This window comes from Vitis vinifera, chromosome 6, assembly GCF_030704535.1.
Source record: "Vitis vinifera cultivar Pinot Noir 40024 chromosome 6, ASM3070453v1".
NCBI lineage: Eukaryota > Viridiplantae > Streptophyta > Magnoliopsida > Vitales > Vitaceae > Vitis > Vitis vinifera.
This window is the reverse complement of record NC_081810.1, coordinates 8,966,733-8,983,072: the sequence shown is the minus strand read 5'-3', so window position 1 is coordinate 8,983,072 and position 16,340 is coordinate 8,966,733. Positions and strand designations below refer to the sequence as shown.

General features: G+C 35.4%; 1 protein-coding gene across 1 annotated transcript; it reads left to right on the top strand.

Moving 5' to 3' along the window:
* Positions 1–1,840, top strand: LOC100246641 (pathogenesis-related genes transcriptional activator PTI6). Its single transcript, XM_002265703.4, has one exon. It carries the CDS (start codon positions 737–739, stop codon positions 1,592–1,594), a length of 858 nt encoding a protein of 285 aa, XP_002265739.1. The 5' UTR covers positions 1–736; the 3' UTR covers positions 1,595–1,840.
* Positions 1,841–16,340: the final 14,500 nt, after the last annotated feature.

The following is a 16,340-nucleotide window of genomic DNA, read 5'->3' as shown; positions in this document are numbered from 1 at the left end:
TAGGTAAAATGGCATTAATTGACCATTACGAGGAAAAAAAGTAGACATCAATCATTCGATTAAGAAACACTCTTAACATCTGATCCATTGAATTACAACATCTGATACAGTAAAAACTCGAGTACACGCACAAGTGGATGCAGTGGGAGTAGCGGTGTGGTGGCACCGTGGCATTATTGGATATGTAGGAGGCCCCAAAAAAACATTGTAAGGCAAAAGTTAGAGATAAGGCCAATTTGTATCACATGTTTTTAATTCCATTTAGGCAAATGATGAGGCGGCGGCCCCGTCCGTGTCCTGCCTCCCTGTTTACCCTCCGCTGTAAGCCTGTAACTTTGATTTTGACTCCCCCATTTTAGTGGGAAAATGGAAAAATCGGCGTGATGGAAGGAATAAAAAAACTAAGCCACGTCAAAACCCCAGCTAGATGGGGGAGTGATTCCGTTTCCCGCTCCGCTCTTCACCCTTCTTCACCCCCATCATCACTTCATCTCACGCTATAAATACCCTCGCATTCCCGTTTCCTCTCTTTTCATCTCTCTCCTCCACGCCCTCGACGCCGCTACCCTCCCGCCAAATTCTACTGCTCTTCCAGACTTATAACTTCATCACATACCTGCTGACTTCCTCTTCCCATCACTCTTATAGCTACTCTTTTCTTTATTCATCTTCGGTTGATGCAGCTAAGAAAACTGAGAGTCCTCCGTCCGATCTGAGGTCATCTTGGACGGCTTCGATGTTAGGCTGCGTCAGGAAGAGTATGGGCAGTGACTTTGTGATGCCGATACGACCGGCGGTGAAGTTCTCCGAGCATGTGGTCACCACAAGTAAGCATATGCAGGAGCTGGAGTCTGTGAGCGCCTCTGAGTGTCTTTCGGGGAGGAGGAGAGTGCGGCACAGAGTTGTGAGGATTATTCATACCGACGGCGACGCTACAGACTCATCCAGTGACGATGAAGTGGAATTGGTGCAGAGAGTGAAGCGACACGTCACAGAGATCAGCCTCCAACCTTCAGTGGAGTCGCCACAAAAGGAGCCGACCAAGAAGAGAGTGTTGAGACTGCCGGAGTCGGAAAGCACTCGCCGGAAAAAATTCAGAGGCGTGCGTCAGAGGCCCTGGGGAAGGTGGGCGGCGGAGATCCGGGACCCGACCCGCCGGAAAAGGTTGTGGTTGGGGACGTACGACACGCCGGAGGAAGCGGCCAGGGTATACGACAAGGCCGCCGTCAGTTTAAAAGGCCCCAACGCCGTTACCAACTTTCCCTCCGTCGTCAAAACGGAATCCGTTGCTACTGCTGGTCAAAGTCAATCAGAGACCTGCAGTTTACCCAGCGTCACCGCCTCCTCGCCCACCTCAGTCCTCCGTTACAACGAGGAAGCGCCTTTCAACGGATTCGGGTACTGCGACGTCGACGCCTTCGGGTTTGATTTCGACGTGCCGTTAACTTTGCCGGACATATTTTCAAATAAGCACTTAGAGGAGGACGAATTCGGGGAGTTTGACCCCGACGATTTCTTAGTGTTTGAGACCTCTCTACCCCTCCTCCATTCCAACAAGAGTGATGAAGGCGAGTGCAGGGTGGGAGGGTTATAATTGTAAAATGACAGAAAGGCGATTTTGTTCGGTCTAATACTTATTCTTGATTCTTGTATTTGTAATTTAGTGGTGTTGTAATTGTAGCTTAAGTGGATGATGAGAGTCTACTAGATTTTTAAGGTAAGGTGGGCTTAATGCCTAATGGTGAGTGGAGGGATGTGAGCGTTTCTTGTAAAGCACGCCAGGCGTTGAAAAATGAGAAGATTTTTATTTCAATACATATAGAAATAAACTATGATGCAATCCATGTATCGCATGCACCCTGTGGCAGAGGGTAGTGTAGTGACTAGTGAGGAGGTGGACACTGGACGGGACACATGTTGAGAATTGAGGGCCTGCCCCCTCTCAATCCATGCGGTTGGCTTTGGTCCAAATAACTGGGCTCCACCTTCACCTATCGTCTCACCTTCCAAGTTGGGTCCGGGTCCCTCTCATGGAAGATATTCAGAGATATTCAACATTAACATTCTTGTATACAAAATTGAGTGCGTGTATGGCGTCGGTCGTCTACATCTGTCAAAAGTGTGTAAAATTCAATAAAATTTAAATTGTTACGATATGAATAATAAAATTGAATTTCATGTAAATATTGTTTTTTTTTTTGGTGATAAATTTAAGGTTTAAGATCAAATAAAAAATTTGAAATTAATTGTTTAATTAAATATAAAATATAAAATTTTCTTCCATTGCTTTTGAAAATGACAAAATGTTTTTCTTGTTTTAAATTGTAAATGTATTTATATTTTAAAAAGGTCATGTCCTAGTCCTATGTCCGAGTTAGAAACTTACAACTTAGAAATGGTTTTTTTTTAATTTTTTTTTTTAACTTTAATTACAAGATTCCTTTAAACATGGAATGGTTGTTTATTGGGAAGCTTTTCCATTCTTTTTATATTCTAGGATTCACAAGATGAGACTGCCCCTTTTTTGACTCTTGATTTATCATTTATATTCCGTATTATTTTTTAAATTAAGGTACCCCATACCAATACATGAATTTTTTCTGTTTCCTCAAAAGAGGGTAGACAAGTCGAAGATTGAAGAACGTGAGAAGGGGAGGATAGACTTTGAAATTTCACAAAGTCATGGTGACACTGGCTAATAATAATAAAGGCAGGGCCCACCTTGGCGGCTGCAAATGTGTGAATCCAAATCAAAGAAGGGCTCGGGGAATGGCTCTTGGGAGGAGACTGGGGAGGGATTTGGTAGGCCCAATGGTTGGTAACCAAACCGATCACAATTCAACTAAATCCCATCACATGGCCAATGGCAGTGGCCACCACCTCCACCACCACCACCACCCTACATAGCCCACACCAACAGCCGCCTCCCACTATCACCCATATCATTAATCCATTATGCCGTGACATGGGTTTTGTCTTCTTTTCAGAAATGTTGTTGTTTTTCTTTTCTTTTTCCTTTTCGTTTTTCTTTTTCTTTTTTTGTCTGGATATATTTTCGTGCGCGAGGCGTATGTATGTGGATTGTGGAGTGGGGTGATGTGCTTTTCATATTTGTGTGTGATGAGGCAGATGACGTCACAGCGACTACCAATACGGTCATCGATGGAAGGCTCGTTCACTTTACATGAGCTGCTCAATCTCAAGTTTACACACGGTAGACCTTACAACTTATTTGAAATTTTTTTTTTTAATTTTTAATTTTTTTGGTTTAATTGAAAACGATTTTTTTTTTCAGAATTTAGTCTGAAAATTCATTATTTTTAAATAAAGAAAAATTTAAAACTTTAAAATCAAGTATAAGTGCAAGTCAAGAAAATGATAAAAACCATTGGCCAACCACCTGCTCACATTTTTGTAAAGGAAAACCAAAGACTAGGGAATGGATACAATTATAAATTAATGGGGAAAGTAGGATGAATTTGGAAAGCGTGACCTGGTCCAAAATTGAGGCACGTGCTAGCCTAGGAGGGCCAGGAGAGGCCTGGTGAGTTGGTGTGGTGGGTGGGGCCCAGCCCACACCATTGACGTATGGCCACCATTCCCCATTAATCATGGATTCATGGGCAGTTGACGACAACTTTTAATCAAAATATCAACACATTGTGGATTGATTTTTTTTTTTAATTTTTTTTTTATCATTTAATCCAAATACGAGATTTGTATTTGTCAGGGTCTTGCAAACCAACAGGTTATGGATAAGAAGAAGCTCTGTCCCCTCCCTTCCATTCTACATGCTACTGATATTTTGTTTGTGTTTTGTACATTGACTTAAAAATATGGTTGACAGCTATTTTAAAAAGTATTTTTAATATTTAAAAAATAATAATTATCAAATATTTAAAATGTTTAAAAAATCACTGTCAAAGTGTCAAGTACGTTTTAAATTATAAAAATTAATATTTAGTATTTATAAACTTAAGTCCAATTCATTGATTTTAAATTTAATATCTTAACATAATGCTTGATGAAAAAAATATTAAAAACAGAAAAAATATGGTAAAAAGGTTGATTTTTTTTATATTTAAAATATAATTAAAATTTATACATTTTTAAATTGTTTATTTTTTGTATTCAGAAAGCTTTCATTTTTTTTTTTATTCACTTTTTCTCTTATATTTTTTAAGAATCGAATGTAGGTAAAAGTTGTAAAAGCAGCTTTTGGGAAAAGCGCAGGTGGGTGGAAAGTAGGAGACACCCACCCCGCTCCATGGGACATGGCATGGGAATTTGAATTTCCTAAGAAATTTCCATTGGCAAAAAGAAATTCACTACTTCCTATGTTTGATTGTAGGAAAGCACCGCCAAAATGGAAATTCCAAGGAAGGTAAGAGCCGTGGCTCGTGGGAAAATGGTCTTGGCATTGTGGATGAAGGCAAATGGGAACATGCTTCCGCCTAATGATACAAGGTCCATGGAATCAAAACCCAAACAAATTTCACACCCCTTATTTGTGTGTTCATCGTAAGATTATCAAAAAGTTTCATTCAATTCGAAATCGTTTCAACCTTCGGCCCGAATTTAATTCTATCTTAGAATTTTTCTCACTAAAGCAACAAATTTCATGGTTGTAGAACCTTCAAAAGTTTTCGTATTGTTAGGTCAGGGCCTTGGTATTTTTTTTTCTTTTTTTTTTTGTCATCTATTGAAATGAAAAACAATCTAAACTTCCAACCGATATGAACACCTGCCTCCTTGAATTGATGCCATGGGCCTATGGCCCTTTTCCCACTCTTGTCAAGCATGCATGTAATCATTTTCCATGGACAAGATTGGGGTTGAGGGCCCTTGGATTCTTTCCCATCCACTAGGTATGGAAGATTTGTGAGGCCCAAGTTGGATACTTGGTTGAGTCACTAACCACAATGCCCATATCCTCTACTAAATCACAATTGTTTTTGAAGGAATGAATTGGAGGGTTAAGCTTTTGGGAATGTGAATAAAGGTAAATGGCCACTCATATAATATTGGATTTGGATTTTATGTACTTTTCACTTGATCCTTATTTAAATAAGTTCTAATGCTTTTTGTTGCCAACTGTTCTTGATAGAATCCCTAAAAAAGCAAGAATGATAAGAAGTTGATAATCTTAGTGGGTGATAGGTTTGTGATAAATTAAATATGGTTGGTGTATCCTTTTCACTGTGTATGACACTTTCACATAATTGGAGAAGTATTTTCCTTTTTAAGTTCGAATATTTACTAGATAGAATTTTATAATATAAGGATTCCATCTTTTGTATATTCTATGAAACTTATACTAGTTTTTTTTTTTTTTTTACAATATTCGAATTAATATTTTTGCTTTTTACATGGTGATGAGTAGAATTCAATCATTGTTTTGAAATAAAAGGGTATAAGATGTGCCTTTCATGAGTTAGTTTAAGGGTACATGACGTTCTTTTGATACTTTATAAATTATGAAAGGCCTCAATGTTAAAAAGCCTAAATTCACATCATCAAAATTGACTTTGGTAGTTAGCGAGCTCTCTTTATTGTGAATGGAGATTTAGTGTATGTTTAGTTATCATGATAAGATATGATGGATATATTTTCAACAAAAATATGCATATCTTTATGCCTAAAGGATATATTTTACTTATCTATGGTTGGTTTGTATAAGTAAGAAAATAAATAAAGTAGAAAACATATTATATTTCAATATTTGATATTTGTTTTTTTTTAAAAAAACTATGTTGCCTTCTAATTTTTTTATTAAAAAAATAAAATTTTTATAAATAAAAATATTATTGTAGACCCCAAAATTTGTCCCAATTTCATTTTTATGTTGATTTTGAGTCCCATTTTATCATTAGTTTTAAAATCCTTTTTATTACTATTACTGTTGTTACCAATGTTTTAAAAACCAGACCAGACCGAACCGGCCGATCCAGGTCCAGTCCAACAGATTCAACCGTTTAGGTATTAGACCGGCATCGAACCGCCTAAACCAACGGTCGGACCGGTGACCCGATGGAACTAGACTAGACGGTTCTAAACGAACCGAACAGTTCAAGTTAACCCCTTTATTTTGCAAACATGGAAGGGTTCCATTGGGTTTAAATGTTTTGGGCTAATGACAAGGCCCACACCTACTCCCACAATTTTATAGGTTGAGCCTTGAGCCCAGGTGATGCCTTTGCCTTAAGTGAGGATGGTTTTTATAGGCATCCTTTGCATCCCATTTCCTCTCATGTGGGATTGTTAACTAGCCAAGAGGGCTTGAACCTTGGACCTCAGGTTCTACTATCAGCCTAGGACACCACTCGATTGCATGCATTTTGTTATCTAATATGCCAAACAAAACAATATATATATATATATTAGATTTTAACGTTTTTTATAATATTAAATAAAAATTATGTAATATTTTTAAAAATTATAAAATTAGTTGAAATTTTCATTTTTAATATATTCACATGTAAATATTATACATATTTCATTTAATAAAATTTAAAATATTAATATGATTTAATTTGATAATATCAAAGATATAAAATAATATTATTGATTTTTAATTTATTCATATATATTTTAATTTTTTTATAATTATTTTTAATTTTAATAATATATAAATTACATATTTATGACATCACCGGTTCGATCGTGGTTCGACCACAGATCCAACTAGTGAACCGTGAATCGATAACTTTTCCGATTCGATGACTGGTCCGGATCTGAAAACATTGGTTGTTACTATTATTATTATTATATTTTATTTTTTTATTTCTTTCTTTTCTTTATTTTCTTCCTTTTCTTTTTGGGAAAATTGTGTTTTTGGCCCAACAGGGCCCAAAAATTAAGCTTTAGTCCATATAAGTTGCATATTAAAGCCTAACACTCAAAGAAAGTGTGAAAATTGAGAAGAAGGATATGAAATGTTTAATTTTCCAAAAATGCCCTTTGCTAGCTATTAAAAAAAAAACCCACATTGGAATTTCATTTATGTTGCCCTAATTTTACTCTACATTTCATTTCAAATAGTGGCGTTTTTCATCTTTCCCGATTTTCTCTTTCGCTTCCATTTCATTTGAGGCCAAAGAATGCCCTAATCTCTATGGCGATTTCCTTATCTCTCGATTTCGTCTCTCCTGACCATTTCATTTCGGGGTGTAGACAGTGGTGTTTTTCATCTCTGTTGATACATTGCCCTTGTTGATCCCCACGAGCATTGCCCTCCGCGCCGAATAGTTGGATAGTTGAGGTTAATAGGTTTTGCAATTTCGTTTTATACTTCATTTTGGCTCTTCAGACCATTTGATTTCAACCCAATTACATTGCCCTAATCTCTCTCCTGATTTCAGTTTGCCATTTATCGTTTCCTCGTCGATCCCCACCGATGGTGCCCTCCGTGCTAACCATTGTTGGATATTTGAGGTTAGTAGGTTCTCTAAATCTCGCCCTAGATTTGTTTAATCCTACATTTTGTTTAATTATCGTTGGTAGGAGGAGATGGATTCTTGTTTTCTGTTAACCTACAGTTTACGAAGTCAATTTAGGGTGCTATTAATATTTTTTGCAAACCTATCTATAAACGGAAATAGTTCTTATTTATTATAGTGTTTTTGATGCTGAGATACATAGGTGACTTGTGAATTTTAGGTGCTTGGCTTTTCTCTTTTTTACACTAATGGATTTTTTTGGATGGGTGAACCAAATTCTGGGGATGGAATGTTTCAAAATTATGCACCATCCCTACTTAATTTTTGGATAGTAGTATTCATCTGTACCCTGTTTTATTGGTGATACTCTCTAGTCTGCCCCGTTTTCTATTCCAAGATAATCAGACTTAGTTGTTATTTGCCTTTTATGAGTGGTTACGAATCGTTCTCCTCATGACATAAATTGAAACTATTCATGCACATGAATACAGTGAGTATCTAAATGGAATTCTATGATGGCACTAAGAAATACAATGTGCTGATATTTTTTTTTTTTTATAAATATAACCATGTTACCCTTCAGCCTTGGGAACTAGGGTCATGGGATCAGATTTAATCAACATTAGCTCACACTTACCTGAATATGAGCATAAACAAGTGTCCCATGTGAAGGAATAGATAGCTTATATGACTCATCAACACCAATTTGTAACTGCACAACACACAACAAATTTAATTGGCATAATTGGCATTTCTTCATTAAATTAAATAGAATAGTGCAAACTGAAACAAACTTCGAACAAATTTTAAAGAGAAACATGTGAATATGAAAATAAAGTTGTAATGAAAAGTTAGGCACTGAACTCCAGCAAGTGTTTATCTATCAATTATAATTGTTCTACTACACAAATTATGTTTATCCATCAAGCTAGATTGAGGGTCATGTCCTGTCTAAATTTAGGGTCATTTGGTCTTATTCCGTCTTGTCCTGAATAGATGCCTGCGTCTAGGTTTCAACTAACATATTCATTTTCTAGTCATTTATCCATCTTAACATCTCCATTTCAACATGCTTATTTGATATGGGCAAGCATCATTAGTATAAGGCCTTTATCTAGCAAAATTGCCTTTTAATGTTAACTTAACAACCCCAAACCATTTCCCTACAACAACTTTCCTATTCTAATCTTGGAGCTAATGTTTACTTGATTCTCCATATATCAGTGATCAATTCAAAGAGAACCAAATATGCATTTGGGCATCAATTCTTACAATTCTTCCACTTCTACTCTTGTCAATATTTTAAAATTCTACTCTAGGTTTTTTTTTTTTTGGATAGGCAAACACTAATATATAAAAGATGCCAATCAAAAAACATTGCAAGTACACGAGACAATTCTACTATAGTTAGTGAAGTTATATTTTATAAAATATAAATTTTGTTTAATTTTAAATCCCTAGATTGAAAGGCTCATTTTCATAATTATAACTTAAATAAAATCCAAACGATTTAAAGACCACATAAGGAAAAAAATAAGTATCTAATGTGAACCTTAACATAACCATGATTTGGAATTGATTTGCCTATCCCTCTTTCAATAATCATGTTTTTCAATGTATCAGTTCTTTATCACATTAATATATCTAGTGTCCATGCTCTCATTCAAAACTTTAACTTCTTGTCCTTCCATCCATCAAATCATTTATGAATACAAGTCAATGAAATTGGGATGGATGCAAGAGATAGAAACATTTCAAATAGAGCTCTCACTAACATAAGATTCCTTGCTTTTGATAAAAGTCTATTTCTCTAAGAGGTTGTCTATCTCTTAACATTTTCTATCACTACTATGATCAATGTAAAGAAGATTGAGCAGTTGCTTGTTTGGGATGTGGAAGGAGGGGGTACAAAACCTAGCAACATTGTTTGGTTGTAGGAATGGGTCATTGGAAATGCTTTGTTTAGATTCCTTTGAGGTGAAAACAACATGAAATGCAGAATTGGGGAGGTTAGCATATTAGAAAAACATGTTGAGGTTCGAACTCATGACCTCCTAACAACTAAGGCTCTAATAGCATTTTAAGCTATGAAATTGGCTCAAATCAGCTTGATGTGCATTATTGTCCCATCATTACCTAACATCTACAAACTTTTGAATCAACGTTATAGCTTAACTTTGTATCAAGGGCCAAGTTGTCAGGAAGTCATAAGTTCAAACCTCACTGTATTGTTTATTTCCCCAATTTTTTGAAACTATGTGCAATTCCACAAGAAATAAAGTAAAGACATGCATTTTTCCTGACTTTCATAATTTATGGTTGATATAAATAAATGGTGATTACTTGGGGTTTGTTTGGATATATTTATTAGCTATTTTTTGTGTTTAAAATCATAAATCAAAGCATAGTAGGAATTTTTATAAAAGATGCAAAAACTCTTTAAGATTGATATATAAATTTTTTGTGGGCAAAATTAAGTTATTATAAAATTTTAAATAGTTTAAAATTTCTCATCACTAAAATAATGATTTCTTAAGACATAAGCTAAAGTTAAATTTTTGCATATATAAATTGTTGTTTTTAATATAAATTTTTTAATGCATTATTCAAAATTAAGGTATCATGATTACCAGTAGCATCCCCACTTCACTGCGTCATTTCCCTTTCTACCTTCCATTTCACGTGCTTCTTCTTAATTACTTGTTGTTGGCTTCAAGTTAAACGAATGAAAAAATAGGTCTCACACTTTGTTTGAACAATAGATCTTGGTGATAAAATGTTGGTGGTAGTAATTCGTATGGGAACAATACCTCTTGTGAGACGAAAAAACTTTTTGGATGACATTGAATATGCATAATTGTTTGTTCAACAATATGAAATTTGTGCTTTGTTTTAATAGGTTGATAGACGCAACAAATAAGATATATTGTTAAATTTTTGTGGGAGGCAAACTTGTCCAAAAAAATGATGGGCAATGGGAATACGTGGGTGGAATAAGCAAAGGTATTCACATATATAAAGGAATGTCATTTGAAGATTTCATTCAAAAAATCTTAGAGAAATTCGACATCTCACTTGATGTGATGAAGATGCACTACACCCTCAAGTTCAACTCCAAAGTCATTCAAGATTTAGAATATGAGGATGACTTGGATAACGTGGTTTCCCACAATGATGACTTTATAAATGTATACATAGTAGTCACCCAATGTGGAAGCCATTGAGGCAAATATACCGAACACACAGTTGACATTTGGGTAATGGACTTTAACATGAATGTCTATTTAAAATATTGTGAATATCAATTTTACACATGATGTAGTCTAATTTTGTTAATGTATGTAAATGCAGAGGTTCACCTCTCACGTTTCCTTCCTCTAATGCATCATGCGATGCAATTGCTAATACTATGATGCTACCAAGAGGTTTTGCATCGCGTGGTGTAGATAGTGAGTACGCTCATTTGGAATCGAATCAATTTCATGAGGCAATATTAGGGTCAGGACATACATTTAAAAATGCTGAGGAGTTTTAGAATGCAATATACCAGATGTCATTAGGTGGGAGGTTTGAATACAAGTACAAGAAAAATTCACCTACGCATATGTTCGTAAAGTGTTTGGTTGAGGATTGTCCTTAGAAGATACGCTGTAGAGGGAAATGTAATCTTGTGAGTTCATACTTACCAAGTGAATCATAATCATATAGCTCAAGACGAGTGTTCATCTAAGGTAAGGGTTTCTTCAAAGAGAGGCGTTGTTGTTGTTGAAGATGTGTTTAAAACCACTCCAGAATATCTTGTTGTCAAAGTTGCAAGGATTTTGAAAGTGATCATGGAGTTCAATTGACATATAACCAAGCATGACACCTTAAAGAGAAGGCAAAAGAGCGCATATATGGAGCTCTACGTGAGTCCTACACGTTTTTGCCTCGGTTATGCCATAGACTAAGGGGAATAAACCCTAACACTATTGCAGAGTACATTTCCCATGAATCACTTCATGCAATTGTTCATTGCCCATACATTTTCAATTCAAGGGTTCATCATGGGGTGTCGACCGGTATTGGCTATTGATTCTTACCACCTAAGCGGTTCATATAAGAGAGCTCCTTTGTCCGCCATTGCATATGATGCAAACGATGGAATGTTCCCTCTAGACCTTGGTGTGGTCAATTTAGAAAATTATGAGGACTAGTATTGGTTCTTGGAGAAATTAAAGGGAGTCCTAGATGGTAAAGAAGTAGTTATTATATCAAATAGACATTAGGGAATCTTGCATAGTGTTTTCAAGTTGTTCGGGACATAAAATCATGCATATTGTTATCGACATGTGAAGGAAAACTTTTCTAGCCTCTTGAATATGCAAAACATTAGAGGAAAAAAAGGAAAAAAAAGATGTTTTGTTGCTTTTGGATAGCATTGTGTATGCTAGGTTGGATATAGATTACAACGAGGCATTTGAAAAACTTGTGCGCTTCAATGACAACCTAGAAAAATGGGTTGTGGAAAACAATCCTGAGCATTGGGCAATGCCAAAGTTCCTTAAAAAAACGTTGGGATAAAATGATAACTAATATTGTAGAGTCCTTCAATGCGTGGTTAAGAAATGAGCGCCACCAAACAATTTATACGTTATTGTTAATGCACATGGATAAAGCTTGTAGCCATGTTGGACACCCATATGCGTGGTACAAAAAGTGGAAGAGCGTGGTTGGACAAAAAACAGAAGATAACCTAATGTCAAATATCATGAGGTCTAGTTCGATTAGTGTGTTACCCTATTTGGGGGGGACGTTTAAGGTATTTACTGGGGAAGTTTATTTGGTTGTCGATATGCATCAATGTACATGTACTTGTATGACATGGCAAATGTCCAGATTGCCATGTTCACATGTATGTGCTGTCATCCGCACACTGAGACACGATGTGTATGAGTATATCGACCCATGTTTTCATGCCTCCACTCAACATTTGATTTACTTGGGTCAGTTTCAACCATTACCAATGCACAATATGCCCAAAGTTTGTGAGAATGGGAGTTTACAAGATGGAGTGGGCAACTTATTTCCTGCTCTCCAACCCCCTCATGTGAGACGTCCTCCAGGAAGACCTTGACAAAAATATATTGAGTGATAGTTTTGCCATAAGAAAACAATTCATTGCTCTCGATGCAATAGTATAGGTCACAATCGCTCTAAATGTAATAATCAATTGCTATGACATATCCCTTTTTGTGTTTGTAAGGTTTTCATATTTTGTACCATCCCTCATTATTCCATTCTATGGTATATGGTGGGGGGGGTTGTTGATTTTGGTATGTATGTATTGGCCTCGTTATAGGCATGATGAACTATCTTTTTATTTTCATGATTTAAAGTTGCTTTGATTAACTAATTTGATTGAAAGTACAATTTGAATGTGGTCTCTTTTCACTTGTTGTTTAATTTCATAAGGGTGTCTACATTATTTCGCATTTCTTGTTCGAAGCCTAAATGAGGATGACAATTTGTTATTAAATTATGAACTTATTGCGATTGACGTTTTTTTTTTTTTTTTTTTTTGGAAGGGAGAAGAGGAAAATGGTTGTCCTTTATTATTTCCACATTTTGGTCTTCACTTTTTATCGCATCACGTTCTGGTTGCATCCATTCGAAGCTGTCATGAAGTCTAACATGTAATAAAAATTGTCTTTCAAGGTCTCTTCAATGAGATAACTTGTTACGTAGCTTGCCACTATGGTTATTCTATAGCAATTTATTCATTATGTGGATTATGGTAAGTTGTTAGGTGGATAGTAGTTCATACAAGTGTTTGCTTCCAAAGTGGAAGTTTTATCCCAAATTGCCATATTTTTTTTATTCATTTATTTTTTCCTTAGAAATCTGAATATGGTGTGCCATTACCAAATTTATTAGACCGATGAATGGTATAACTGTTTAAATGAACATTCCCTTTATTATGAGTTCTTCTAGGTGGGAGATAACTACTATAGAACATATTTCAAGTAAATAGTTGTTGCAAGGTTGAAACCTACAGGGATAATTTCATTCTTCAATGGCCTCTACGGAGGTAATGCATTCTTTCATGTTTTTTTTTTTCATCAATTTTTTTCGAGAACTTGAGATTTTAACCTACTTAAGACACTTACTTGCATTGACTGTTAAGGATTGTTTATTACATAAGCATTCACTAATAAATTATTGATCCACATTAATATTTTTTTTAATTCTCTCTTCCCATTAGCTTTTGTGGATGGTGAGAAAAACAAGCGGATTACCTAACTTTATATAAAAGTTATCATTGTTTAATTCAAGTTTGTAGCATAACTTCAATTTATTGGTTACCTCTGCAAGCTATTTCAAGCATGTTAAGAGAAAAAAATATATATATTGACTCATTATCAAGACAAACTATGAGGAGGCAGCTATTCTGCAATTTGTTAGAACATATGGTTCAAATTTTAATTCCACGTTCAATGGCAAAATTTATATACTCTTGTTTATTCTAAGTTCTTTGAAGCAAAATTAAATATGATAGCTACACGACACAATCCTGTAATTGAATCATATGTCTGGTAAAAAAGACTTAAAAAACATAGGCAATTTTATCTGTAAAATTATTATATATTCTTGGTATATAGAGCTTAGTAAAATGAAACTCTTCTTTAATTCTATTGCACTCTTCTTTAATTATATTGTTGGTTTTTTAAGTACTATTTGTGATGGTATCAATGTTGTTGGTTGTTATTGATGATTTAACTTCACTGCACTACTAAAGTTTCAGTAGCACCTTAATTGTTTCCTTCTGCTTTGGTTTCCCATAGCTAGTATTGTTTGTTTTTTCATTCAATTGTATTGCTTTCTTGAGCATTGATGTGTATTCATATTGATGTTTATACTTTTTTGCTGATTAGTAAAATTCATGTCTAAGCTACTAGTGTCACAACAACACTTTACAAATAATACTTTAAAAAGACAAGCTAGTTACATTACTTCTTACATGCAAATCACCATAACTATTTAACCATTTCAAATATATTAATACTAGTCCACTAATTTTTCCACATTTGAAAGAAATAAAAAGGAAATGAAACAATATAATAACACTAATTCAATTTACCCTTTGTTTTTGTTGTTACCTCCTTACAAAAGTCTAGATAAACCATTCGTGCTTCCATGTGGTAAAGATGTATCCAATAATCAGTCCAAAGAGTAGCCCACTTCCATATCCCATCAACACCATTTTCCTATCAAACCCTTTGGCAGGCTCCAGGTCTTGACCCTATTCAGAGGTTGATGTTTGTGGTAATGCTTGTTTAAGATTTCCACATTTCCTTATCAAAGGATTTCTACACAATCCTGGGTTTCCCTCATAGGAACCACTCCAGTATTGCTCTCATTATCATCACATCGTGGCTACATAAAAGAGGTAGAGTTTGTCACCATCAGATTTTAACATAAGAGTAAAATCAATGAGTGCTAAAAAATGAAGAGATACACAAATGATCCCATAATCTCTAATTTACTTTAGCACTCTTGGATAACAAAGTACCTATAATTCAAGGCTTATGCAAGTTGTTGGCTGTTGTTGGGTCTAACTCTCCCTCACTTTTTCAACAAATAGAAAAAACAAGTCAAGAACCTTACCTCTTGAAATTGAAGCTCTAGCTCCAACTTTGACCAACCACATCATGAAAATAGATGAAATCCCATGGCAGTGGCTATTAATTAGATAAAAATGCATAGATTATGAATGTGCAATAACTTCAATGCACAACTCTTTTTGTAGCTCTTTTGTCCACTACAATTTAAACTTATACTATTTATCCATAATACTCAATTAGCAACTGCAGTTATGTTAATGGAATTTGAGACTAATGATCTCCAACAATTTTAATGCAGGCCACCAGATTGTTGACACGATGTTCATCTTCAAGATTCCTAAAACTATACAACAAGTTACCGGATGAGAAATTGGAAGTGGTTCGAAACCTCCAGTTTGGAGGTCTTCTAAACTTAAACTGTAAGGAGATATGACACAATATATGTCTATGGTTGATCCACCATTTTAACGTTGGATTCAAACGAATAGAGATCTTAGCCGATAAAATATATGATCTTACAACTACTGATGTGGGGCTTGTCTTTGGCTTCCTGACAACTAGATAGATTTTATAAATTCCATCAACCCCATTTAATCATCCGTTTGGTACACCCCCAACATGTGAGGAGAGACTCATCAACTTACTTGTTGGGGAGGAGTTTCGAAGATGCTTCATTTACTACGCTTGTGTGACGATATTGGCGCCCACCTAAAATATTGATGGATGTCGAAACTTGTGGCATACCATCCATGAAGATGGTTTCAGAAACGATGTTAACTAGGGCCGATTTGTTATTAACCAACTTGTAGAGAGTATAAGACAATATAAGCAAAGTAATAGTGTATGGGTACATGGTTACATCATTTTTCTATAGGTATTGCACTTCTTTTACATATGTTACTTGGTAACTTTTTAATTGTTAACATCAGTAACACCAAGTCATGATTGCACATATGTTTATTTCCATGGTGCAACTCCATTATGTCATGAAATTCAAGATTCTTTTCGTTCATGTTCCCATGATAGTGCCCCAACTCTTGGCATGGTCAGAAGAGTTGATAAAGCAGCGACTAACTGCTGAGATAAGGGAGTTTAGCAGTTTGGACATGGCAAGGTAGTCATATAGTCTATATGCATGCAAAAATGTAATTTGATGACATGCAAGTTGAACACCTTAAAGGTTTATATGTTCTTAACAAGTGTCATGTTCTCAATTGTAGGGGTTCCATGAATCGTCACCGCCACCTACACATGTGGAGGCCGAGAGTAGGCCCACAAGTAGTGATGTACACATGAT

Bases quoted from the DNA above. Each gene is read 5' to 3' on its own strand.
- LOC100246641 (XM_002265703.4), top strand. From the start codon at position 737: ATGTTAGGCTGCGTCAGGAAGAGTATGGGCAGTGACTTTGTGATGCCG.